Source organism: Anopheles maculipalpis, chromosome 3RL (assembly GCF_943734695.1).
Source record: "Anopheles maculipalpis chromosome 3RL, idAnoMacuDA_375_x, whole genome shotgun sequence".
NCBI lineage: Eukaryota > Metazoa > Arthropoda > Insecta > Diptera > Culicidae > Anopheles > Anopheles maculipalpis.
The window spans coordinates 68,494,915-68,522,250 of NC_064872.1; the positions used below are offsets into that span (position 1 = coordinate 68,494,915).

Below are 27,336 nucleotides of genomic sequence, written 5' to 3' on the forward strand. Positions count from 1 at the left end.
ATCGGAAGTGAATTTCCGAAGCGCCACGTAAGCGCCAACGGAAGTAGTGAGCAATGAGAACACGTCACTTCAAGCACCCAAACACTACACCACGAGATAGTGAATAGTGGGTGAACTGAGCACCAGATGTAGGGTACCACACTGTCCCATGGCTCCATTCTCTGCCGTTCACTTCTTGCGTACGGGTATACCATGTCAAGTAGAGCAAGATTTAGAGTAGGAAAACAAGGAAACCCACCGATCAGGGCCGGCCAGCGTCAGATATTGTACCATTGCGCAATACCTGCTGCTCCATGTCCTCCACACGCGAGACAGCGCAATATGGGTGTGAGAAGTTATTATGATTACCAACCCAGCCACCGACCAAACCAATACGCCCAGCAATCATGTCCATCGGGAGCTTTGGACTAGTGATTACTCGTCTGTACTTTTCCTTCTTCAGAACCAAAGTAGTCTCGTGTACTCTTATTTATCTGTATCTCTCCCATTTCATGTCCAAGGAAGGGGTTTTTTTTTATTCATAAAGGACGGCCAGGTCGTATTGCTTCCAAGGGAGGGTATTAATTGTTTAATTTATGTTGACCACGCGGAAGGAGAGTAAAGCTTATCCCGAAAACTGAGCCGTAAAGTGCGGTAAACATGTCGCTGATTTGTGTACCATTGGTGATATTTGTGGACAAGGTGTGTCCGGTGTGGTGACGCGATGTTACGCGAGATTCAAATGGTGCCACCACCATTTGGTGGTTGAGGATTGCGACTTCAAACCGGTGGCCCCAAACTTCCACCCCTTTTTTCGAAGGTGGGGGTTTGTGTGCAATTTTGCTGTAGTCTGAGCCTGAGGGATACTTGAGGGGTGTAGCAGCTGAGTCATCTGAGTTGCTCGCTACTGAATGCGTGGCTCTCGGTGCAATGGGAGTACTACGTGCAGCTGTAAACGTGTCCACACGAACATATGATCATTGCGAAGGATGGCTGGCTGGGGAGTGTAATGTCGAGGAGGTTCGTGATGATCGGTTGTTTAATGTCCGTACTGGCCATCAATTCGTACGCAGTCTACCGATGTGTATGGTGCAGATAGACAGAAAAACTTGATATTTACATAATTCGAGCATCATTCTTATTAGTATTGAATTTATCACTAAAATATCTACCACTCTGACTTCATGTTTTATAATGCCTCCGGTAAATGATCTGCAATTAAACCATGGCTTTGTCCTTCCTTTTCCTTACGTGTGTACCATTGCAGATGACAAACAGTTGGGAGGCAGCACGGGCTTCACTAGGCTCCCTCTCTGGTAGCAGTAGTTCAGCAAATTCCAACAAAACGCTGAATCCGATGCCGAAACAAAAGACACAAAAGTATATCCCGTCCTCCGGACCACCCGCCCTGTCCGGTGTAGTTCCAGCAGAGCTACCACTGGCCGCCACCGAACCCTATGATTACTTCGATACCACCGTCAATGCCAATGCCATCGCCGAACGGACCAACAGTTTGCGACGATTGCGAAGGGCCGGTTACGCCAATCGTAGCTTCATGTACCACGGCGAATATCCGATCGTAGATGATGGGTACGGTGATGATGTGGGTGGGGACGGTGGTGGTGGTGGTCGATTGCCGTACTTTGTCGAACCGACCTACCGTTCGCTAGAGTACGACCGTAGACAACGTCGCCGACACAGTGTGCATCAGCTGGCCAACTTTAATCCTTCCTCGAAGCTGGACGATCTGAGGCAACGGTTCGATGAGTACAACTCGTCGGCCGCCGTGCCTAGGGGTGCCTACTACGGCTACTATACGCTCGACCGTCACAAGAAGCTGTCGAGACAGATGGCACCGAACCCTCTGCCGCCGATCACGTATGGAAAGGCTTTTTCCTTCGGACAGAGCGCACGGTACAGTGGGAGCCGATCGCTCGATCGTGTACTGGTGGAGGAAGAGCGCGAGGGACAGCGCAAGGGACCGAAGCGAGGCTCCCGCTCATCACAGGGTTCCACCGATAGTAATAATAGTACACATGTAGGTATCATCTGCTCAAGCTAAGCGATTCTTAAGGATTAATTTTTTTTCTCTCTTTCCACCAACCTAACAGAGTGCATCATCCGGGTCGCTACTGCTGACGGTAGCAAACCTTGAGAACTTTGCCAAAATCCATCGTAAATCGACTGCCGGTGGAAGCAGAGGTGGTGGCCACCACTCCAAACTAGACAGCGATGCCGGCAGTCGAACACTTGAACGATACCTCTCCTCAACGCTCGATCTGGTCCCGCACCATCCCGGTACGCTTGGGCGACGATCGCGCTACAATAGCAACATCCTGCTACCACATCAATCGATCAACGACGATGATGAGCCTGATGACGACCACAACGTTCATCCGGCCGATCATGCCGCGATCGACTATCGTAAGGATGCACATCACATTGTCGGCAGCACGATCGTACCGATCGATGAAATTTCCATCGACGAAGGTGAAGGCAATGGAAGCGAACGGCAGCTACAACTTGCCGGACCAAATGCTGCCGGTGGTGCCAGTCTCGTTTCGCCATTCCGTTCACTGAAGGGTAAGGATCCGGATTCGGTATCCGTTGCTAGTTCAACACATTTTACCATGGTTAACGGAATCGGTGGACCGCAGCGCGTTATCAAGACAGGCATCTGCTCCAGTGGGCACCAAATTACGATACTGATCGTTACGATGAGCATCATCTTCATGATCGGGATCTGTTCGGCTGTTTTCCTGCTCGAAAGTAGGTACCACTGGTCTTGTATTTAGACAATTTGCTGATGTATCTAATTCTTGTTTTCGTGTTTTTTTTCTTCATTCCAGTGCGTGCCAGGGAAATGCCAAAGTAAAGCTCGTACATCGTCAGTCACAGGAAGATATCGGGAGGGCGTAACGATCACGCAAGAAGTACATTTAACGATAAAAAAAACAACACTGATAGATTAAGCGCTATCGCCCCGCAACACCGCGTTGCCATATGGAATATAGTGTAGATTTTAATACATAAGACTTTTAGATATTTTCTTCTCTCATATCATGCTATTCTTAGATAGAGTCTGTAATACTTTCTGATTAAAAAAAGCTGAAATTTTGCAAATTTACTCCGTCCTGTAGGTAAATAACGACGAATTACGATACCTTGATATCAGTTATGATTTCACGATCCTCTTGCTTGGTAAGGACTTTTGTAATTTTTTCCAACAAAAATGGGAACCCTTCTAGAGTTGTCTTAGACTTCGTTGCGTTTAGAGTCGTTAAAGATACGAATAAGTTAGCGCGTGCGTTCTAAATATGCCAAATGCCAAAAGGCCCTCTCACACAACACAACAGTATTGTTGGTGGCCAAAAAACAGAGATACAAACACAACACAAACTGAAAGCGTTTCCTCCTTCCTTTCTACTGCAATAGATCATGTCTCCTCTTCCTTAGCCACCAGTTACAAACAATTTCACTGATTCAGTTCTGTGATATTTATTAAATTATTTAACTTATGTCGAGAGGATAAAGAAATAATACGAACAATTTAAAAATGGTGTTTCAATTAACGATAATTGCGATGGAAAGAAATTAACTATTGGTGAATGGAATTAAGCTTGGGTGAAGTTTTATTTTCACACTTAGCAGGCGCAATAACCGCTTCATGGTCCAGTTCTGCGGCACTAGTCCCGGCTCTCAGGATCTGGCTACCAGGCAATAATAGAGGCATAGTTCGCGTTTGTACTATGGCACACATGTAGCTAAAAAATCAAAGATGTATGTAAGTAATAGTACATTACATGTTCAATGGACAGCTTGCGACGGACTTGTGTTAGAAATGCGCCAAAGCCAGCCAGTCATACAAAAAGGCTAAAATTTGGTTCCAGTTTAATTTCTGCCCTAGAGAGCAGAATTATACGTATACGTTTTTTTAAGTTTGCTTTTTAAGAGTTTGTGATAAGGATTTTGGACACAATCGGAGGTGCCATCACCTATCTCAGACTCCTCTTTCTAGTTTCGTTATGTCGGTCATCGTATGGCTGCTTCACTTCCACAAATGCGACTAGACGATCTTGTTGGTATACGAAAGAAAATCTTACTTTTAATCTGCAATTTAAAGGACATAAGCAACACATAAAGTAGAACGTTTCTTTCAGTGATCTGCAATTTAAAGGACATAAGCAACACAGAATGTAAAACGTCTTCTTCAGTAGACGAAAACCCAAAATGTGTCGAGTTGAAGGAAGTCTTAAACGATGATACTCTATTTTCTACGTCAGTGGGTGTAAATGACAATATAATACGTGGAGCGTAAACGTAACTGCGGGACATCAGTCCTTAAGCTACATGCGCTATCTGCATCACAACATTACAAAACAAACCGTTTCAATGGCGATGGTCTACGAGAATGACAGAAAGTGGCAGCATTCTTAAGACCACGTAAAACTTAGAGTGAGTATCAATCGGTCATTATACCAGCAAAATTTGTCATGCGAACCGATTGGTGAGCGTGTGTGGAAAGCTTGGGGAGTCAGTAGTGTCTCTCCTTAAACTGTTCGATTGTTTTAGGTAAATTTACACTTGGAAAAGTCCATCTCGGGATGTTGTTCCATGAATCTGTGCGAAAAAAGATAGGGAAGGAATGTTAGCAACCATAGCAATGGGGACAGTCGACCGAAATAACCACTAAGGGCGTTAGCAATTACTTTTTCAACATATCCTGCTTCTTCTGCTCGTCACTCGTCGGCAGGCCCATCTCCTTCTGCCGCTGGTCGTACATCATCTTTTCCACCATACTGCGCGTCGATCCGTCCAGGTCGGACAGTTTGGAGCTTTCGGGATTGATTTTGCGCGTGTTAATTTGCGGATCGGTTAACACCAGCCGATCCCACCAATTCATTTGGTTAATCTTTTCGAACGTTAGCACGACCGTGTTCTTTTCCAGATGCCACAGGGAGTCTTCGATTTTGATCTCAGAACATAGCTCCCCATCGATGACGGGCGGATGACCTTTAAGGCCTACTTTGAGCGATTTTCGCTGCATGTTTACAACGACATCTTTCGCTTTTAAGGTAAATTTTACATCGAACGGAACGCGCAACTATATGGAGAAGAGTGTATGAAAAACATATTGTGCCATTTACCGGGAGGACAGATTTTCATAGTAGTTCCACTTACCTCAACTTCCTGCAGCGTCTGTGTCCAGTTGTATTTTTCCAGATCGCACCCATTGCCTCGGTTCGGTTTTAGCTTACCTTCATCACCCGGTTCCACATCCTCCGTATCACTGTCCGCCTTTTTTTCTTTATTTTCTGCGCTCTCCTCTGTCGGTGTCGCCTTTTTCGCTGGTGGTTCACTTTCCGTTAATCTAGAAAAAGGTAAAACCAAAAAAAATGTACCATTCTTAAGTTCACCGTTCCATACACCCGGCCATCACCATGGATACCGTATTTCCCAACCAATCCCATGACACATACTTTTTCGCATCGAGCTCCTTCTGCAACTTTTCTGCCTCCTCATCCGTCAGCTCGGTAATCGTCGCTGATTTGCTTTGTTCTTCCTCCTCCTTTTTCTTGCGCAGCACTTCCTGACGCCGGCGTTCCTGTGCTTCACGTTCCTCGCGCTTTTTACGTGCCACTTCCTGTGCTTTGGCCGCTTCCCGGCGGAATATTTTCAGCACCAGCTTTTCCCATTCTCCTTCATCGCCGCCATCAAAGAAATCAGTCTTTCGGTTCAAAAATCCAGCAAATGTCGCTAACATCTGCGGGTGAGTAATTGAAAACACACAGCCCATTCGAGGGGAAATATTTGTTAGGTTAGGTTAGAACCGGGTGAATGTGTGGTTGGTTTTTCTTCCAAATTATTACCTCTGGTACACCACCGGGATGTTGTTCTGCCATCGCAAACAGTACGGAATCGAATTTTCCTTCGTTTTCCGCCATTTTCACGACCGAAACTTTTGAACTATATCACTAGAGGGGAAAAATGAATCGACACTACTCACGCACTGCACGGGCTGTTTGATGGAACGCAAAAAAGTAAATAAATAAGTTTTCTACTTGTTCTTGCTGGTACCGTCTGCGCTCTTGACAGCTCTCGAATATTCGAGAAATGTGAACGAAATTTGACCAGTGGAAAAAAAGCGCGGTGTGTGCAATTGATGAAGAGCGTGCACGGTAGCATGGATGACACAATTTAAATTGTCGGTTATGTACGCATGAAGAGATTAATGTATGCAATGAGAAATCGAATAGCTAGTAAAAAATACAAATGAAAAGGAATATCTTTATTTATTGTGAATGTATTGCAGTATTTTTTTGTCAATGTTCGTTAGTTCATATGGATTAAAGCACCCCTCAATTGGATACTACAGATAATTCATTAATTGGTTGTACATGATTAATAAGTCATGTTCGATATGCTGCTTATCTAATCACGTACATGTTTTATGGACAATGTTTATGTTTTCTCGTCTTTACTATTGCTTGGGTTACCTATACCTCCTACATTAACCGGTTTTGGGCTATTTTGCTTCGAGGATATCAGAAGTAACATCAAACTCCAGTTAACACCCCACATTGCACGGTAAAGTAAGGGAGATTAATTTTGTGACATGAACGATGACGGATCGATTTTCTTGTACACGGATCAATACAAGTCCACTCATCAATCGAGGGCAGGCCCCCGATAGAGTGTTCCCCATGTTTATTTACTGCTTTTTTATGTTTGCTTAAGCCGTACACCGTAATGCTACCAATTTGTTTGCTTTAATTGAAACCGGTGAATATGTGGATACAAGGAATGAATTGCGAAACGGGCTCTCTACATATGGAGGTTATTTGAACAGTGATAGATTCATACTACACACATGATCCTTATGGTCACATAGTTAGCTATTTGATCCCATCAACAAACTGTCCATCCGTTAAACAAAAGAGTCTCATTACCGCTTAATAATGCCAGCATCCACAAGAACAACATTATGGTTTCCGATCGTGGACTGACTTAACTCCGAACACCTCTGTACACGCACTAATCACAGAACATAGCACCAGAGCACCATTATCCGAAATCCGTTAACCCGTTACTGATCCTATGCGTGCCTGTTAGAGAAGAAAAACACAACAACGAATGATTATGATTGTGTGGAAATTTATGAGTTTTTCGTACCCGTTTACCATCGTCTTTCCAACCTCCCGCCGAATTTCGACCATTGCTTATCCTTTGATTGATACCCTCGTACAGATTGTGCCCGGGGGGAGGTCGATCGAAAGCCCTCCTCGGTTCAGCGGTACTGCATTTATGTTTTTTTGCATCCTCGCGGTGTTTCGTGGGCCTTGGAAAAACTGACATCATTTTTTTTACATTAAACTACAGAGAAGTTCTGCACCAGTTTCTATTCCCCTTTTTTTTGTTTTGTTTCGCTATCAAACCTTTTGTCCTACTTGAACGATTTTATGCTCGTGAAGCGGGTTAACGAGTTTTTTTTTTATTTTATGACATCATTTTTACCTCAACCCTCTCTTTCTTTGTGTATGTTGCCCCATTTGTTTGTTCAAGCGCCTGAACGGGATGGCATATTCGCGAGCGCATCGTCACCATTTAAAAATGTCCTGCAGTTTTCCTTCCGCACCAGCGAAACGGGTAGTTTTTATTTTAAAAACTTTTTTCCCTCTTGGTACCTAGTTAACTGACACGGAGTAGCGAACAGTTAAAGCTAAAGTCTCCGTCCGGTGGAAAAAAGGGGCTGCAAAACGGGATCCGGGAGGGTGCGATCGAGTTGCATTTGTTTAACTTTTGATAGAGTAGCAGTAGCTGATAGGACGGGACTGCCAGAGCAGGACAAACGGCAGAGGGTTGGGCGAGCGTTCCAAACCGAGAAGGGGTAAGGACTTTAAACATTTTGTAACGTTTTGAGGTTAGGAGGTGGTCGGTTGAAGCAACACAGCTAGGCTACATGTTGCAGGCGAAGAGAAAGTCGGCCGTGAGTTGTTGGTACCCGTGGCTCAGAATTTTTAGGATGCTTTCGGAACACGTGTAGATGCAGTGTAACGTGTGTAAGCCAGCAAGGATTGGGTTGTTGCAAAAGTTGTGCTAGAAAATAATATTGTAGTGGTCTGATGGTAGCGGTGATCAAGTCCCATTCTAGATATTCTTTTTCCTTCTGTTGACTTAACGGTCTGACAAGGCATGCCGACTAGCTAATGGCATAGGAGGCTTACTGATACCTCGTAGTTGGACAGTCAAATCGCATTATGAACGAAAGGTCTACTCAAATACTTGATATTAATATGTCTCGTAAGCATGGCTGCCATGCAGAACTAACAACTAAGAAGAGAACGAACACTAAAAGACCAAATCCAATTTAAGTTACTGATAGATCAAGTCTACTGGCTTCCTTGACAGATCAGGACGTTGCCGTCCGTTAATACGGGATAGTATATCGAATAAATTTCGTTAGAATATTTAGGACATACTTAAGCACTTTCTTAATTATCAGATAGTATAACCGCTTTGCCGTCTTAACCTATTGATGAAGTCTTCGTCCGCCCGTCCATTCTAAAATCCAATAACTCAGAATTTCGGATGGACACTGTGCACATTCCTTTCTACTAAACGTACAAACATCTACTTCTCTAAAACACAGTAGTTTTAGAGTACTAGGATCACGAGTGTAGCTAAAAACTTTCAAGATAATAGGATTTGAGATATTGTCTTAAATAGCAAAAATGGTGGGCTCGAATATTTTATTCCTGAATAAGGCTGGTCGTTGCATGGCTTTCTCACGGTTTTCCCGTAGTCAGGACTGACTATCCATCTTCGTGGTATCAATAGGCCTAGTAGTCCATTAGATGAACGGCATACTCTTGCAACTAAAAACCAACTCAACTCTTCGTTAAACCCAATCCTGAACAACAATCTTTCCCCTTGCCGCACCATGCAAAAACATGCACCATTCACCCGGAAATCTGGATCTTCTTCCGGAGGAAAAAAAGGGTACACATACCCAACGTACAACAACAAAAAAAGGGGTTGACGATCGTTCACTCCTCCATACGCGCGTGCATTCGCGCGGCTCGTGTTTGCGGATGCGTCGCTCTGCCAACAATAGGACGACCAAAGTGTAACATTTATTTTGATACTTTTCCATGTCGCACAAGTTTAGAACCCTCCAACTTACCTTCTGCCTGCACGCGTGTTGCACAGGAAGTGGAAGGATTAGCTCGTGAATGTATTCATTACCCTCGTCTCTCTCTCTCTCTCTCTCTGTCTGTGTGTTTTTAACCGAACAGGACAGGATTAAGGCTTGTAATTAGAATTTTATTCACATTTTTACAGTGCCAAGGAGTGAAATCAACAATAAAAATCACCAGCTTTGATCTGATACGGTAGTGCACCAAGGTAGTGGAACGGATTATCAACAACAACACGGCCCGAAACCCCTTTTTTGGGATTTTTTTATGTTGTAAAGGATTGTGTCCTCCCTTTTCTCTTCAAGCTTGACAACCCGGAACGAGTTTGTTTTAGCGTGGATTGGTCGAGTTTTGATGAGACATAATCTAGCTGGTGTTGTGTTAAATTGTGTTATTTTAAAGTATTTATAAAGTAACAACACAAGGATTAATGCTTTTTTATTGCTTGCTTTCGATTCTCGTTAAAATTCACCTGCCACGTGAGTAGAAAGGAAACATTATCATTAGGCAGCAAATTTTAATACAGCATGTTGCATCGTATCAAACCGCTCCGATCATATCTATCCGCTCAACACACATTAACAATATTAGCAGTGATCATATCAATTCAATTATATGCGAAATCTTGCCTTCCATCACGGTCATCCCTTGGGGAGGGTTTCCTTCTTGCGCGTTGAAGTCTTTCGTGCGAGCGCGCATCTCAACCCTCGGTGTTGCATAAAATGTCCCTTTCCTTTTCCTCATCGGACGGCTTTGACGGACGGAAGGAATAGACAAATACAAGCTTATCATTTAATTTCACAATCATAAAACCAAATGCAATAATTGTTATGCATCAACGCCTTCGCACGTCCCTTTCGGTGTGTCACTGTATATACAACCACCCCTAATCGGAGTGTTTTCGTACCATTGGTACCAGCTACCAAATAGTATCACGACGGTACGGTGTGGTTGAGTTTATTTAATTAAATTTCTGCCCTCCAGCTTTACCGCCAAAACCAACGTCAGGCGAGCTGTAGCTGGTGTGTACAAACGAGAACGGCATGGTTCTGGTGGTAATGAAAAATAACCTCACCTCAAGTCAAAAAAAAAAAAAAAGAAGGTTCATTACAGAACCGATTGTTATTCAAATCTTTCCCTCGTTGCACATCAATCCGCGGACATCATCACGGCTAAGGGAAAAATAGTTCTGCAAGAGTGAGCCAAAATTGCATCGACATGGCGCTCCCGGGGAAGAACATTTTGACAAGGAAATCTATTTGTTTTATGCTTACAACGGAAGCTTTACTGCAATTGCTTCTTATTTTGTTCGCCTGATGAAGCATCAAGCTTTAGTTGAAATAATCTGCATCAAAATAAAAATGCTAACCAAAAGGTCCTTGCACTGAGATACACGGACACACACTTTCAGAGGGGGGAAAACAGACTCGAATCATCATCTATGAAACCCGAATCGTTTGCATAAATTAAATTTTTCATGTTTATTTGCGTCTGACAAAACAAACGCATAATTTATGGGCCAGCAGGACCGAGTTTTGCGGTGCATCCTCTCGGGAACGGTCCTCGTGCTCGAGCAGCTACGGTTATCGGTAACGTTAGCGAAAGGATGATGTGTCCGTTTGCGGGAGAGAACACTACTGCCGGAGCTGTCCGGAAAGGGATCTCCGCGTTCGGGAATAAATATTATGCAAATTAATTTTCATCAACAAGCCCCCAAAACACATTACGGAGCACGTCCGAAAGGTTGCACATTTGCTACACCCGATTTGGTATGGTTCTTCTCGGCTAGGTTTGCCATCAACCCGTCAACCCATCGTCAGAACGGGGAGAGAGAGAGAAAAAAAAAGAGAGGATAGTGCAGAACGAAAGCGCTTTAAACAACGGACAAAAGGCTCGGTGGCCAACCACTAGGAAAAAGTGGGTTCAAGTGGGTTTTGAATTGTTGCGATCAAATGAATCTTTTTTTACGATCAATAAAACTGTTCTCTGTTTTTATTTTACCAGGTTCGCTTCATTTCTAATTTAGATCGCGTTTTATACACTGTCCACGTGTCAACACTGAAAGATCCCTAATGCGAATAAACAATTTCCCACTTTGCGGACCGAAATAAACTGCTTTTCCCTAGACGTGGGATGAAGGCAAGTGGCACGCGATCATTTGCTCTGTTTGTCTACGATTTGTGTTTGCTAGCCCTGCCGACAGCGTGTCACGTCACGTGGCAGCATATGTTCCTATTTTATGATCTATGCTCTGTTTGCCTACCCGGTAACGGGGCTAAAAGGGTCAGTTTTGTATATTGCCCACAAACTGGCACAGGTGTGTCCATTTTACACCTTCAACACGTTCTGTTGACTTTGCTGTAACGGTTACACATACTGTTACACAAATTGTGCAGTAATTTTATTTTTATTTGCTGACGTAAGAAACTGACAAGTAGAGATGGGAAAAATTGGCATAAACAGAACATTGCTTCCTGACGATTCCATAAAAAATAGGAACCAATCCCGGCACGTAGGTGCAAACCGCGTAAGTTGCAAAGGTGTTGTGGTGGCCCGGTGGTGTAGCCGACAGCGGCGCTGGTCTTCAAACGGCAGGACCGAGGTTCAAATCCCATCAGGACCGTCCCCTCGAGTGAGGATTGATTAACCAACTACGTGGTATCGGCAGTCTAGAAAGCCATTCCGATTGCCGGCATGACCTTAAAGGACGTTAAGCCAAGAAGAAGAAGAAGAAGGTGCAAACCGGAACCGTCAGAACCGTTCGGAATCGCTGAGAAGCTCCACATGGGTGATCTTTATCAGTGCATTAATTAATGCATCTTATTGATTCCCTGTTGTTTGATCTTATTGATGCTCCATCACTACTGTGCTATTTCCCTTTTTATGTTTCCAACCGTATCCTTCGTCTCCGTCCTCACTTCATCGTCCCCAGACGTCGTACCTCAATTGGTCGCAATAATTCTCTGCTCCGTGGACTGTCCTCTTTCAACTCCTTGTCTCACCTATTTGATCTTACTCCTCTTGTTTTCCGTTCCATACTACGATCCACTTTTTAATCCCTATCCCCATCCTAAATCACCATAGTTCATGTTTGTTCGCAATATAAATATAGAATTTAAGAACGTATGTTGAGCCACCAGGCAGATATTGTAATAAAAAAAACCATTTCCATTTCGAGCTCCAACGGTTCTGACGGTTCTGACGATGCGGACCATTCCGCACTGTTCCGGAAAAACCGTCGATTCCATTTCTAGGGAATCGGAACTGGAATTACACGAGCTGGAACCGTAGGTGCACTCCAGAGAACCCATAACTACTGACTACAACATAATGAGGAAGTACAGTGTTACCTTAAAGAATTAAGAGGCGAATGAGAGACCTTAGAGACCTTCTTCTTGGCTTAATGACCCTGCTTGGTCACGCTTACTAGACGGCTTACTAGACTTGCTCTTACCACGTAGTTGGATAGTCAATCCTCACTAAGGGAAGAACGTTTCGGATCGGATTTGAACCCCGGTTATGCCGTATGAAGACCGGCATCGCTACCGCATTACCATCGAGCCACCCCGCAAAGACCTAAAGCGTCTATAAAATTAACAAAATTAAAACTTGCTTTAAAGAAGGATTTTTCATGCAGAATATACAAAAATTGTCTGGAAAATCAATCTTTTAAAATGTTAAAAAATATTAATAGAATAAATAAACTTCAAAATCTGTTTATGTAGCCCGTGTTAGAGGGAAATTTGTAATCGCATTTCGGGGTGCATTTTTTCTTATCCCAACAAAAAAGCTCTTACAGCTTTCCATTCCGGCACAACTATGATGCGGAACTGCACCAAGGCCCTCACTGCATTATTTATGCAAATGAGCTACCGGAAGGAAGCAAAGCCTAAAATTATCATAATAACAAAAGTAATGAGTTTGTCCCAGGCTCTAAACCACTCAATGTACACTTCTTCCGTTTCTTCAAAAGCATGGATCATCCTCGTGGAAAAACGACTGTCCTTTACCGGTAGTCGTTACGGTGATACAGCAACTTTCCATTTCCGTTTTCGATTCTCGTTTTCCTTGTGGGCTCTGTCAAGGGTACGGGGACCAAACCATTGACCAAATTGTTGAGTGTGTATGTGAGCTTGCAGTTATTGTTTAACCACGGTTACCTTTCATCGTGTTTTTTCCTTGCGGTGTGTTGGATAGGACACGTGCGAGTGATTTGCCTCGTTGTGAGCATTGAGTGTAGTACGAGGGTAATAGGGAGCCTTGTCGACTTCGCACGTGTCCTCACTTAGTTAACGCGAGCACAGGAATCTCTCTGTAATTGTATGTTTGTTTTCTTGGATGTATGAAGCGATGGGGTAAAAAAACAAGCCTCACTGTTTGGTTCCAAAAGTACCAGGAAACCTTGTTGTCTGATCTGTCATCATGCGCTCGATCTGAGCTGCGCGTCAGTTGTCCATCCTTAATCCACTACAATCCTTCCAATGAAATAGAGTCGTGTTTCTTTAGCATCCTTTCTACCACTCGAACGAAAGGAAGTCACCAGGTCCGAAGGGGCACATCGAAAGGCTTAAAAGAATTGTCCTACTCGAAGCAGGGTCGCTTAATCCTTCAGAGAAAGAGCGTGCTCGTCAAGTAATCCTTCCTCGTAAAAACTTGGCACCGCTTTCAATCGCATCGCGATTTACTTCTTTGCTCAAAGGGAATGTACGAAGCGGAAAGAGGCACAGGAAACCTCCATCTGTATAATACTTTTTGCAAGCGTGACAATTGCAAGCTGCAAAACCCCTTTCGCACGAAGCATCTGCCGATCTTGTGCGGTTCATCGATTTATCACCTTCAATTACTTGGAACGTACTCGCCAACCGAGAGCAAACACCGTGAGCAACATCATCCGCCACCATCAATAAAATCAAATAAAATTTCGCCACGCACTTCCTCCGGACGCACTATTTTGCACTTTGCGTATTGTAAATAACGAGTTAAGGAGAGAGAGAAAGAGAGCTAAAAAAAGGATTCCATTTTTGCGACGCCCGATTTAAATCGGTTCGGAACCGGCACGAAACACGCCCGGACTAAAAAATAAAAGCCATCCACGCCAAAAACATTCCGAAACGAATCAATCTTGCAGCGTACACCGTCACACATGCTAAAAGTGTGCCCATCCGCCCAAAATCGATGTATGAAAAAAGGGTTTTCGGGCTGACAATTTGCCACCGTATTCGCAAAAAGGATGCTTTCCCGATAAAAAGATATCCCGAAAGAGTTTCAACTTTCATCTCAACCCGCGACCAGTACGGTCTGTTGGTCTACGCTTTGTTTGTCATACGATCAATACGATCTAGAACGAATACGTAGCCCCGATCGAACGTGCTCTCGATTGTCTTTTCGCACCAGAATGCAAGCCGGTGCAATTGAAGAAAATGAACAAAGGGTTGCAAAAAATCGATATGATGTGGCATAAAATCACATTGACCCGGGGAGTACAAATGGTCGGGTGCAAGGGTCTGGAGAAGATCAACCCATTTTCATTGATCCGGTACCGCCTTCGGATGACTTTTTTCAAGGGTCGCAGAATCCTTTTTTGTTGTTTTTTGGGTGTTTGATTCATGACCTGTCGGCAGGGTCGGTAGTTTATGGAAGCGGTTGCCATTTTTTTTAATGACAAACAGGAGATATGGTTGTAAATTTTACGCATATTTGTAAGGACGAGTTGGAACAATCCTTTCTAAAAGATCATAGCTGTGATTGATGAGTCGCGATGTTCAGTCGCGCAATGTTTCTAGATTAAAGGAAGTGTAAGGAATTCTTTAGGAATAAGGTTGGTATTTAAAGATTTTCCGTGGAATAGACTTGGGTCCCACTGATCTGTCCAACTATGTTGAATCATATCATATCTGGAGTTAAGAGCTTACAGCATTAACAGTTGATGTTATGTAGCTATGACCAAAACAGATCAAGAACTGCAATTTAAGGTAGGTCGTCATTGAATTGATGGTGAATCGTCATTGGCGAGAAGATAAGATCAACCTACAATAAAGGCGAATAAGAATAAAAAGAGGCGAAATGCGTATTGAGACCGGTTCAGCTGCTCGATCAGATGACAGCCACAAGAGCCGTCCAATTACCGGTAACACCGGTTTTATACTGAAGCGGTTGTTAGTACTCCTATGGAGAAGCGTGCTATCGGTACAGACAGTAGCTTAGTAGTTTTTCACTAGCCAGCGGTAACTGTAGACCTACATAAGATGCCCGGCTACCATAAGAAGTAACAGCACGGCGACGAGACTTTTCCTTCGGGACGAGACTTTTCCTTATGTTTCTGGATTGATAAATAAGTCGTCTAATAGAGGACAGAACTTTGTCTTTTCAATGAGCCCAATGACCTTATTTATTATTGAATATGACGCCAAGTCGCCGTATTATCATCTCAACAAGCACATAATGTTGCAGAAACTGATGAGGAAAGCTAAGACTTTCCTGGTCATGGCCAATAATATAAGACCATTTTTAAGTCCGCTTATCACAAAGCTGATTTCGATAATTGCACTAAGTATACCTTTAGCAAATGTAGGTTAAATGATCATCAGCAATTGAACTATCTATTGCAGCTTTAGCTTAGTCCAAAAGTTCATTAAAGACTGTGTAATAGTAAAAAAACTGTAATAAGTTTGATAATTTTTCAACACAAAAAAATCTAACTTTTTTATATGCACACCTAACCAATCCTAAAGTTGAAAAATGTACAGAAGAGATGCTAAAAACTATAAAGAATTTTTTGTTTGAATTGGTCTTTCTTTATAATCTTATGTGTCTTATGGTCATTTTTCTATCAGAATCGAAAAAAGCGACTGATAACCGATTTCGTGATTCATCCAAAGAGAAGAACGTGGCTTGGTCGAGTCCTTGGTTTTATTTCATTTGTAGTCTCTGTATATCTTTGTGTTGGCGAATATTGCTAAACAGTCAATATAATACTGTGAACAACATCCTAACCAGTGATCAAACGCATATTTTGAGCAAATATCTTTTTTCGGAAATCATTCTTTTGTAGATGAAAATGAGTAGCAATTGATCTTTAAAACTCAGAAAAAGTTTGTGTTAGATATGAGAAACTTCCAAAATTTGAGTTAAATTAAACAAATACATATTCTCCTAATTTCTTTCCTTTGATATCATTCTTTATCTAAGTGTGTGCACTTTTCTCAACCCTAGAAACCTCAACAAAACAATTGCTACCCAAGGCTTTACAAATCATTTGTCGCCTATGCCCGGTCAATGGGAAAGCAGCCATTAAAATTCGATAACTACCACCATACTCGACCGCAACAGGACTCGACATCATTGAATATCCTGCAGCGTAAGCACCGGGAAACATTGGCACTAAAATTTCCTTCCTACAGATAAATCCTTACAGATTAGCAATAGCATTAGCAATGGCTGGCGGTAGTGGTTCGATCTAACCCATCATTATATGTATGCGCCACCCAGCGGTAGCTGGTGAAGGGAGCGTTAGATTTTGCCATAAAACGCATCTCCTTCGCCCGTAGCACAGCTTCTTGAGACGGTACCAAGCACTCGGAAGTTCAAAGTAGTCCCTCTATGCAAACGCATACAGAATCGCATAGCAGGTTCGTGATTAGCATCCGCAAAACGGGGGGAAAACACGAACAGCGAGCAGGGAACACGACGGCACATCAAAACAACATTTTCCTCACCGCCCAATTGGTGGAAATTGGATTGATGCCTAGTTTGATAGTGGCCTAGCGGATGGAGGGGTTGGTCCGTTTTCCCTTCATGTAAAAACACCCCAGACACCGGTTGATGGACAGTGCTGGTCGAGCTTGTTGCGAGCGACATATTATGCTATTTAGTTTGAATTTTTATAGCACAGTCGATAAATCGAGTTTTCTGGTTTATAGTTTGTTATTTATTTTGAAAGTTTCTACTATTTTATACGATCGTTTTGCTTTGATCTTTTCAATCTTGTGTTTGAAGGTCTCTTATTTAGCACACAACTGTATTTATAACTCCTTCCTCTCAAGGACGCCACCAGAAATCCACCCTCTATACAACCATACTACCACAGCTCTGCCGGTAATACTGACCTGTACCAGCGCCCATGTCACCGGTGAACAATTGAATACTTCTGAAACAAGTGAACGAGGGTTCCTGGCAGTCCCCGAACCGATTTTCCATCCCCTCACACACTCGGATGGAACCAAACCAAAAGGGGAAAAACACTCGCACCGTTGCTCCTAACGTGCCACCGCTTCCTCCATACAGCAAGTACGATAGAGCAGGACCAGCGTACAGCATTCTGGTCTTGTTTTTCACATGAAGAAAACTCGAACGGGCGAAGGGAAAAACAAACGCCACTGATAGGACGCTCTTCGACCGAGACACAAGGACCTTTTTTTGCTGGCGGAATGGTTCGGAAGCAAGGAAAAAAAAGGACGAAAGACGAGGACGATCTTTACAGGAAGCGTGTGAGCGAGACCGAAATCCTGCACGCCGGAGGGTAGTTCGTTATAAAACTTTTCAACCCTGTCGGTCGGGCGCGTATTTGGTGTTCGGTACCGGTAGAGTACGGTAGAGCGGGAGCGTGTTTTTCTTTTCATTTGCCACACATCGGTCAATGCTTTTCCCAGCTGCGTTACTACTAATATGTGACGCGTTACTACGCCAAGAAGAGTGTGTGTGTGTGTACGACAGAGTGTACTAAATAGATAAACAACAATAATAATTCTAGTGCCTAAATGTGACAGATCTGTGTCCCACAGATCCGCCAAAGTGTTATCCACGGTTGTCTCTTATCGAGTGATTTTCTGCGGCAAGGCTTCCAGCGCCCCGTGAAGAATGTCCTCGTACTGTGGTTTCGATGATCGTTCGTTTGAAGACTTCGATGACTACACGTCAGAAGACAGTGGGTTCGAGAAGAGCTATGAATCGTGTGCCGGAGATCTTACCTTTGCGGGCTGTCTGCAGCAACAGGGTCCACGGAAGCTCAGTTTCGAGCATGTTGCACTCGCGCCACAAGGAATCCCTGTGCCAACGGTGATCGTGCCTGGCCAGATGGACATGCTGCTGGCTGGAAACGACCACTCGCCTCCAGCGAAGAAACGTGGCCGACAATCGCTCAAGGATAAAGTAGCAGAGGGTAAGCGAGAAGCCGCCGGTAATTTCTGCCCAAGTCTTGGTGTGCAAACTTCGACCCCAGTGAAGCCAACGGGCGATGGGGTTGGAGTGGATCAAAAACCCAAGCGCAAGTACGCGATGGGGAAGAGCCGTATCACGCGCAATCGTAGTCCGACGCAGGTGATGCGCATCAAGCGAGTGAGGCGTTTGAAGGCGAACGATCGTGAACGGAATCGGATGCATACGCTTAATGAGGCACTCGAGCGATTACGGCTTACGTTGCCAACCTTTCCAGAGGATACCAAGCTGACCAAGATCGAGACGTTGCGCTTTGCGTACAACTACATCTTCTCGTTGGTGCAGCTGCTCGAGCTGGATGGCTCGATACAGCTCGATCTGGAAAAGCTTCAGAGTCTCACGTTAAGCGGAGAGCGTATCAACAAGGAGCTGTTCGACGCGATGTTCATCAACCCACCACCGGCTGGCCATCACTGGGGTATGGGAGGAGCATTCACGGCAGGCGATTTCTACAACAGCATACAACAGTACGGAGCAGTTGTTAATGGGACCAACAACCAGACAAACGGTGGACAGTTCCCTCAAACAGTGAGGGAAGGTGAAACGGGACCATTTTCCAAACAAAACTATAACCTATTTCGCGGTGCCTTTGATGCGGCCTATAATACACGGTCGCCACCAGTGAATCAGTCCACATATCCTGCAGATTATCCTCATCATCATCATCATCATCATCAGCAGCAGCAGCAAAGTGCATCACCGATGCCCCAACCAAGACTTCAGCATCTACCATCGCAACCTCTTCCTAATAGTGTTCGACAAGCGTCCTCGATAGCATCAGTTCCACCAAACGTTCACACTCCACACCAGCCGAGTTACACCCGCGATGGTTACTACCCTCAGATGGCACAGAATGGAGTGACCTCAAACGGTCCGGATGTATCCGTCAGCCAACAGCAGCGTCACTCACCGCAAGGAAGTACTACGCAGACGATGCACTATAACAGCAGCTTCTACAACCAAACTCCACCGTGGCGTGAAGGCAACGGAGACACCGGATTCACCGGGCTTGATTCGGGAATATTCGATGATTTTGGTGGTGCTGCCGTCGCATAAATTCGTTCGTGTCTCACTGCCCAGTGTTTGGTGAAGTTAGTGGAATTAAGGCTATAGAAAAGTGATACTAAAGAACGTTTTTGAAAAGCAATTCTAGAAGTACAATAACTGTAGGATAGACTCTCCAAATCACGTTGTTCATGGTGATAAACTTACCGATTGCTTTGTTGGATGAACAAGTGTATATGCTAAGAAGTGCAAACTAACCAGGATACAAGGTCACGGATTCGCAAAGCAATGGCGATTTTATCCAAGTAGTTATCAGATAATGCATGTTTAACTGTTTCTATCGTTTACTCTATTACACACACAACCGTGTTGCAAAGAATATGTTTTTAATTTTAGATTTTCTGCTTGTTTGTTTAATTTTTTGCTACATTTTCTATGTTTGACAGTATTTTTCTATTTTGTTTTTATATGTGTTGTTCTACTTGAAAGTGAATAATATTTGTACGTTCTTTTTTCCCTTTAAATCTTTTAGTGATCGTATTTTCTTTTAATTTTAAATCTTTCATTCCTAATTCCTTCCAACACGGTTGTACTTTTCTTTAGGATAAGAACTGTTTTCATATCTTTTCTGTTCGGTAAACAACTTGTCTTGCTTCTTGATGCCAAATATTCTAATTCATTAGAAAGCAATCGATAGAAGTAAAACGATTTGATTACTAAGTTGAAGAACATATTTTAAACGCAACGATGGTCTGATTTAACTAGTCAAGTTTAGTGCAGAAAGTTTACGCCTAGCTGATGTACACAAACACTAACGGATGTCGAAAGCGAACTGGTTTTCCTGTGACATTTTTGGAATATTCTATAAATCTCGCTCATAAAATCAGTTCAATGAAAAGGATAGCAAGGATCAAAATGGCTTACATTTTGCTCCTTACGATCAATTTCTGCGACTTTGACGATCCATCCTGTAACAATGCCTTCACGAAATACACAATACAAATACTTTATATTTGATTAGGAGATATAGCTATAAAGTGCTCTTCGGCGAATCAGGGCCTCTGGAAAGGGTTTTATTTTTGCTCGATATACACATCTAAATAAGACATTTTTAAACACATTTTAGCGCTGCAGAAGAAGAAAGAGTTGAAGAATAATAAAAATAAAACTTCGAAAACCGGTACGAAACACCAAACGTTTAAAAAAAGAAATATGTTTTCGATGAACTACACACATTATTGATGACCTTAGTGAGGTGGTTTTGTTATGAAGTTTGTTTTTTGTAGGTACAATTTAGCGAATAATTTGAACCTTCCTAATCGGCAATGTCACGCGATTCGTTTCGCGCATTAACGGACTCGGTCAGTTAGCTTCGGCTTTCTGTTCTACTTAACTACCCTCACCGTTCTGTTCGCCGGGCCCGGTAAGAGAGGGAGGTTCACCATTGTCCAAACAATGACTTTGGATTGCCGGTGAATGGAGGAAATCAAAAATTCATTGCCAAACGCTTGTCACCCGCTAGTCAAAGCGTTGGCTCGTGGTACATTGACAAAAGGATACGATTTTTTTTCCCCCGCATCGGTGCTGCAAAGCTGGCGAACCGATCGCGCTACATTGTTGGTCGCCCTTTAAATCTGAAACCTGTCCAACGTGCGCCGATCCCTTGGCGCAAAAATCTCCAATTCATCACAATTACCCGAAGCAAACAAACAGTACAAAACGTCAAACCGGGATGATGGTCGGTGTGTGCAGTCGGCAGTAAAAGAGGGACAGCTTTAAATCAATGGCGCACGCATGTTCGTTGGAACTCGCGCACCATCCATGCAAGCGGCAGTAACCGGCGAAAGGAAACATAACCCGAAAGGTATCCTTGCTTGGGTCCTTTTTGCGTTCCTGTTTATCCCCTCTCCATACACGCTTCCCCCTCTTCCCCCTTCGTTCGTCTGCAGGCGCCTGTCAAGCGGCCGAATTATGCGAATAATCCAACGTTCAACACCTCGGGGGTTCCGAAGCAAACGGCGAGCCTTAAACCGACGCGACCATCACCGTTAGCTCTCGAGGGCTTGGAATTGAATTTCCTCTGCACTATTATTTTTATAGCCATTGTTCCCGTTTGTAGCCGGGTGGATAAGGCAAAGCATCCCTCGGGCTCGTTAGAGAGTGCTCATAAATCTCGCTCTGCCCTTTCACCTTCATCCCCGGTACGATGTGTGTGTGTGTGTGTGTGTGTGTGTGGGCCAGAAGCGCCAGGAGACTCTCTGACAAACTGCTAAACTGAGGCTGATTGATGATACGTTGCTTTGGCCACCGTTAAATTCTAGCCGTAGTCAACCTCCCATTTTTGTAGATGCGCTCCGTATAATTCTACGTCAAACGTTCGGAAATATTCACCGAATGGATTGACTAAAAGCCTCCAGTTTGAAGCAAAAAATAGACAAACTGTCCTGGCCTTGTCCGTACCTTCATGAATATCGGACCACTGGATCGTTAATGCGTCGCCCTGTAACGTACATAAAAGGACTCTAATTGCACTGTAGCTCTTCCTGCAGCGAAATATTAATGATTTTCACGAAGTACTTGCCAATCGTTTGCTCATCAATCAGTGACATTCATTTCAGCCAGTCCGACACGACCTAGCGCAACAGCTCATCAAGTGAGATCCATTTTCCGGTATCAAAATATATTTTCGAATACATGAATAATTTATAAACGACTAAAAATACTTATTGAAAATGAATAAGGCATGAGCAAGAAGACAAAAAGGCAAAATATGTGAAGAAAAGTACTTTTTACCATAATTTGTTCGGTGTCTTTTTCAGAACGTGACTTGAAATTCAAATTGACAGTTATCCAATCAAACGAAATACATTCTTTAAATAATATTCATCTTGAGATGTCCTTCGCGATAGTGTACTTCCTTCCTGAAATATCGGATTTGTCGTCTGAATTCGCTTTGTCCCGTGTCCATTCATGCTTCATGTCACCTCCACGTCGCACCGCACTAAGGACATTGCTAAAAACCTATTTTTGCATTTCGTACACAGTGTTCCACAAAAATTAGATTCAAAACGATACAACTTCTGTGAATGCATTTCCATCTCTTGCCTTCTACCGCTTTTCAACAAAAGTTTTTCCTCACTGTACCGTTGTGCATCAGCAAAAAAGGGGGAAAAAAGGGACCAAATCCATTTACAAACAATGTGTAAAGCTTAAATTTGCGTTGGCTCTTTTACCTCTTCGCTCCCTTCGCCAGCCAGCCACACAATGAGACACGCACATTACAATCGTATCGCCCCCGTATAATTTTACCATAAAAACTTCGCCTAAAACTAACAGCAAGGTTGTGAGTGCAAGGCCACTCCTGTACAGCTTGTAGGGTCGTTATTGCAAGTCGTACATTGGACAAATCAAATATTGGCATAATTTTTATTACCCTCGCTGGCTAGTTCCAGAGCTGGAACAGGAACAGGAGGTCCTGTGCCGAAGTTTCAGGGTCCCAAAACCTAAAATCACCAGTCGTAAATATCAAGAATTTTAAGTATAATTGCTCAACATTGCCCACCAATTTGGGTCGATCGTTGGTGCACCGCAGATACCATTCGATTTCGATAATGTGATGCACTGGCGATCGTTGCAGCAAACAACGAACTAAAGTGATGACAACTGCATTGATTGGTTTAGAGAAGGTAAATGGAAGGTAATGGCCCGTTTTACGCTGGCGCCATAAAACCAGTGACTGACATTTACGACGGTAGCCGCGCGGGAGTATCGATGTGTCCCGATAAAGCCCGTTCACCCCACCAGAACTGGGTCAGCAAAAACGAGGAACAGATGTGTCTCATCATCCTGGTCGACCGGTGGTTAAGAGGCATCAAATATGCAACGGCATGATTGCAGAAAAAAGGGTTCTCTGCGCCGATTGTTGGGTTGAGGTTGAAGTGTTGCATCGAAAACCCGCGGCCACCGAGCAGAGGTTGAGACATGTGAAATAACATAACCAGGGTGGTAAACCACCGAGCAATATTTACTTTGTCGCTCAACATTTGATTGGCCCGATCGTGGGCATAGCCTTGTGCTAGGTTCGGGCAATAGTGCAACAGATGGAAAAACGCATGATTGCATCGAGTGGCAGTGATAAAAAGGATTCTCTTACTTGCAACAGTTGAAAACGGGTGTTGAAGTGTTTTGGTTGAGTAATGTAAATAGAGGCAAATAGTGTGTTTTGTATTAATTTGAGTATGACATGAGTTGCAAGGGCCACACTGACAACAATATAGATTTTAAATCTAAACAAAAGTTTATGAAGAGAGACCAATGAAGAGAGTTTATAAAAGAAGGGCTAGTAGGGACACGGTACCAGCTTTCGACAGTGTTTCTATTTCTAGAAGGCTACCAAAACATGTGCAAGTTTGAAATAAATTCTAAAACAAATATTCTTTCCACTGCTTCTACTGCAAATAAGTATCAAAATTTACTGAAACTTTAATGTGATCTTTGATGTGATGTAATAACATGTTTTCCTAACTCATTTAGTGATTCAATTTCGACGTGACTGCGTTCGATCCCGAAGCGGCCTTGTGTGTGTGCTAAGCTTGGCGCTGCCGTTGTTGTTCGATGTGTAACAATTGTTGGGATTTCCGAACACATTGCTGTAGGTTGCAAAGAGGATTGCAACGCTAACCGAAGTTCACAGCGACGCCTATTCTGTTGTGCTCGAAGCCATTGCAAACCTCACTGTGGGTTGTATTCGCGAATGCTTCATTATCTACCGCAACCTCGGCCAATTAGTGTGAGCCACCTCACACATGATACTCCAATTCTGAGGACAGCAAAAAATACTGTATTACTGTCCCCAGCTAGCCACTATCGATTCCAAAAGCGATTCCCGTTCGTCCACAAATCACGGCCATTCAAATAATACGTGCTCAACGGATTCAATGACCTCAGGACAACGGATACAATCGTAAGACGGGGTGTACTTCATGAGGAAAAGGCATTCGCGGAAGAATCCATGCTAGGAGTTTACTTAAGAATTTTAGCAAAATAAGAGAAGAAAAGAAGCTGTTTTCGCTTGCCATCTAATGATGCTGATTGCTTACCGCGAGCGAATCCTGGCTGTGCTGGTGGGGACTTGCAACCTATTTTGCATTTCTGCTGCACTCACCGAGGACAAAGGATAGCCAAAAAACATGTCGATACAATAATTTACATATCGTCAGATTTTTGCGTTAAACCTTTGCCAAAGACGCACTTCCATGGTCTAGAAGCATGGTCTAAATGGTGGATGCTTGGCTTCGGAAACTGTTCAATTCTTTGGCAAAATGTAGCAAATGCATTTACGGGATGTTGAGGAGGGAGGGATTTTTCAGGATTTTTCTTGGAATAACACGGCAGAGGATGATGGGATTAGAGGGGGTGTTGAACAGAAAGAAGCGCGTCCAAAAAAAAACAATCCAACGGTATACCGGACGCCACGATCGGACCAAACATGATTTTCGTCGATTTTCGCCGATTTTTCGCAATAACTTGGCGGGGAGTGGAGGGATCGAGTTGAGGTGTTCGGCAAAAAGATGCGAGGCCTCAAGACGCATGTAACGGTATGCCGTACGTCCGGATCAGACGAAGACTGACCGAGTAATCGCCGATTTTCCATGGGAATACTGCTGGTGGAATTTCCCGGAAGGGAGGGAAATCAGGGGAAAGCGGAACCCTTAGCTCCCTTAAATATTGATAAACACGTTGTAGAGGACTTTTTAAAAGATATTTCAAGAAAGAACCAAAATTGAGGATGAATTTCATAAAATTGGAAGAACACTCTTGAATTGGGCGGAAAAATATTTGACATGACAGAAAGAAAATAATTTTCTGATCAATTTTAAAATTTCCATTTGCTACCTCTTCGCCTAGTATGCTCTCCTGTTACTCCTGGTCGAATTTTGCCGCATCGAAAACCGACCGATTTTGGCCCAAAAATCCGACCCGAGGCGACTTGTAGCAACAGGAGAGCATGAATTCGAGGAGGTAGCTCCGGCCGGCCAAAAAATTCCAAAATCGGTTTCTATATGATCGGGGACATCTATATGAATACTATGTTGTTTAGTGATGAACTAATATTAACGGTTAACACCACAATTACCTCAATCTGGGCCTCCTCTGTCCGGGTGGACGGCCTTAAAGGACTTTCTGAGCTGGATCATCCGGTGCCAAGCGTATAACAAGCCCATCGGAGCCTGGCTAACCTAATTCGCTGCACGACAGTGAGGAATCGTCATACAGCTCGTCGTTGTAGCGGCTCCTCCATTGTCCTTGCAGGGAGAACGATCCTTCTGAGCATCTCTCGAACGCGGCTAAGAGGGCTTCGTCTGTTTTGGACAGGGTCCATGTCTCACAGGCGTATGTGAGTACTGGGACTATAAAAATTCTAAGACTATATTCATTCTAGTACTTCTGAAATTATTTAGTGCTGTCTAATAATAATTTAGTGCCCTGGTAGTCTAGCTTATAAAAACAGTCAATACATGCGTGCTCAGAATAAGGCGCAGAAAATAAATAAATTAACAGCACACTCTAGATTTTTATTCGGAAAACTAGTTTCAATGAATATTTTATTATATTTTATAATCTAATGTCATTAGTTTCAAGATTTCGGCGAACCAAAAGAAGGAACATTTATCCGCCGGAAATCTTTTGAAAATCCCCTTTTTTATAGATAAATATGATAAAAAATGTAGTAAATTATTTTAACGATCCGACAGTACGGCGCAAGCCGTCATGCTTAAAATAAATATATAATTTAACGATCAATCAAAGCAACAAATGGAAAATTAATCGGATCACCTTATAACATCACCATCAAAACAAGTGCTACTCAATCTAATTCTTCCCCAAAACCGGGTTTAAAGTTGTAAAACCTTCAAACAAGCAAACTCAAAAGTCAATCAATCATCAAAAAAGCTCACCAAAACACTTTAAAGTACAACATATTTGTGGTGTAACATTCGTTTGTTGTTTTCTGTAAAACAACAAACAAACAACCCACATTTGCGACATGAGGCCTCGATTAAAACATTCGCTTGATTCGTTTCCCTTTTACACGGGTTCGCAGGCAACTCAAGAAATTAGCCATGCGTACACACGTCACAGGCAAAGGGATCTGCACCTTCCTTCACTTTCCATGGCCATTCTCGTTTCGGGGAAAAGGGGATTCGCTTGCGCCCAAAGTTAAATAGGAAAAAAAAAGCAGCCAACTAACCTCTAATCCCATCAGCAAACACGTTACGCTCATGCGGGAACGCAATCGCACGGATGATGATTTGCTGGATGTAAAGGATAAATACGCTAATGCATCAGCATCGGTACATCGTCATCTGCTAATCATCTTTCGCACCGGGAAATCATGATTGACAGTAGGTAAATATGTAATGAATGCATTTGTGACCGACATACAATAGCCGGCAGGCAACGTAAACTTTTGCTCGATTTTATTAGCTTTTAATAGCTTCGGGGCACTGTTTGCCGGAACCTGGTACCGTCCCATGTACATGTGTGCCGGTCGGTTTTCCTTGCTCTGCTCTTATTGAAGCATCTTTTTTTTTTTTTTTGTTGTTGTGACCAATTGTTTTCTTCGGAACAATTTTCATTTATTTCCTCTCCTGGAAAGAAACACACAGAAGAGGGAAATTGAATTTTCCTCCACACCCACGGCTGTACGTGCTGATGCGATGCCGCCCATAATTAACCGTGACCAGTTTCCGTTTTCAAAGCCGTATAGCCTAAAGGTAAGTGACAATCTTCCACTTAACCAATAGTGTGCCTCCAGCGTTGTGGCGGAACTGCGACAGAATCGGCGTCACGAATCCGTTACCAGAAGGACCGCCAGCAAACGGAACAGCTTCCATTTCCGGAGCATGCTAAGGCAGGCAGATTTAGCGTGAAATTCGGT

The 27,336-nt window shown here is 43.4% G+C and overlaps 4 protein-coding genes across 5 annotated transcripts in view; 2 read left to right on the top strand and 2 right to left on the bottom strand.

Annotated features, from left to right (window-relative positions):
* LOC126562125 (uncharacterized) overlaps nt 1-2,854 on the top strand; it is a 33,277-nt gene extending 30,423 nt beyond the window's left edge. For both annotated transcript variants that reach the window (XM_050218550.1, XM_050218548.1), the window contains exons 2-4: nt 1,247-2,017; nt 2,091-2,748; nt 2,829-2,854. In XM_050218550.1, coding sequence (XP_050074507.1) covers nt 1,247-2,017; nt 2,091-2,748; nt 2,829-2,854 — 1,455 coding nt within the window. The remainder of the gene's footprint in view (nt 1-1,246; nt 2,018-2,090; nt 2,749-2,828) is intronic.
* LOC126562579 (nuclear migration protein nudC) overlaps nt 1-5,967 on the bottom strand; it is a 170,565-nt gene extending 164,598 nt beyond the window's left edge. Inside the window, exons 1-5 of the mRNA XM_050219128.1 lie at nt 5,850-5,967; nt 5,460-5,743; nt 5,161-5,350; nt 4,689-5,083; nt 4,545-4,599 (exon numbers count right to left, since the gene is read on the bottom strand). Coding sequence (XP_050075085.1) covers nt 4,548-4,599; nt 4,689-5,083; nt 5,161-5,350; nt 5,460-5,743; nt 5,850-5,924 — 996 coding nt within the window. The 5' untranslated portion in view covers nt 5,925-5,967 and the 3' untranslated portion in view covers nt 4,545-4,547. The remainder of the gene's footprint in view (nt 1-4,544; nt 4,600-4,688; nt 5,084-5,160; nt 5,351-5,459; nt 5,744-5,849) is intronic.
* LOC126560916 (cadherin-89D-like) overlaps nt 1-27,336 on the bottom strand; it is a 199,950-nt gene that overhangs the window by 95,808 nt on the left and 76,806 nt on the right. The window lies entirely within an intron of this gene.
* On the top strand, nt 18,028-19,445 carry LOC126562190 (basic helix-loop-helix neural transcription factor TAP-like). Its single transcript, XM_050218632.1, has one exon. The coding sequence runs from the start codon at nt 18,033-18,035 to the stop codon at nt 19,443-19,445; it is 1,413 nt and encodes a 470-aa protein (XP_050074589.1). The 5' UTR covers nt 18,028-18,032.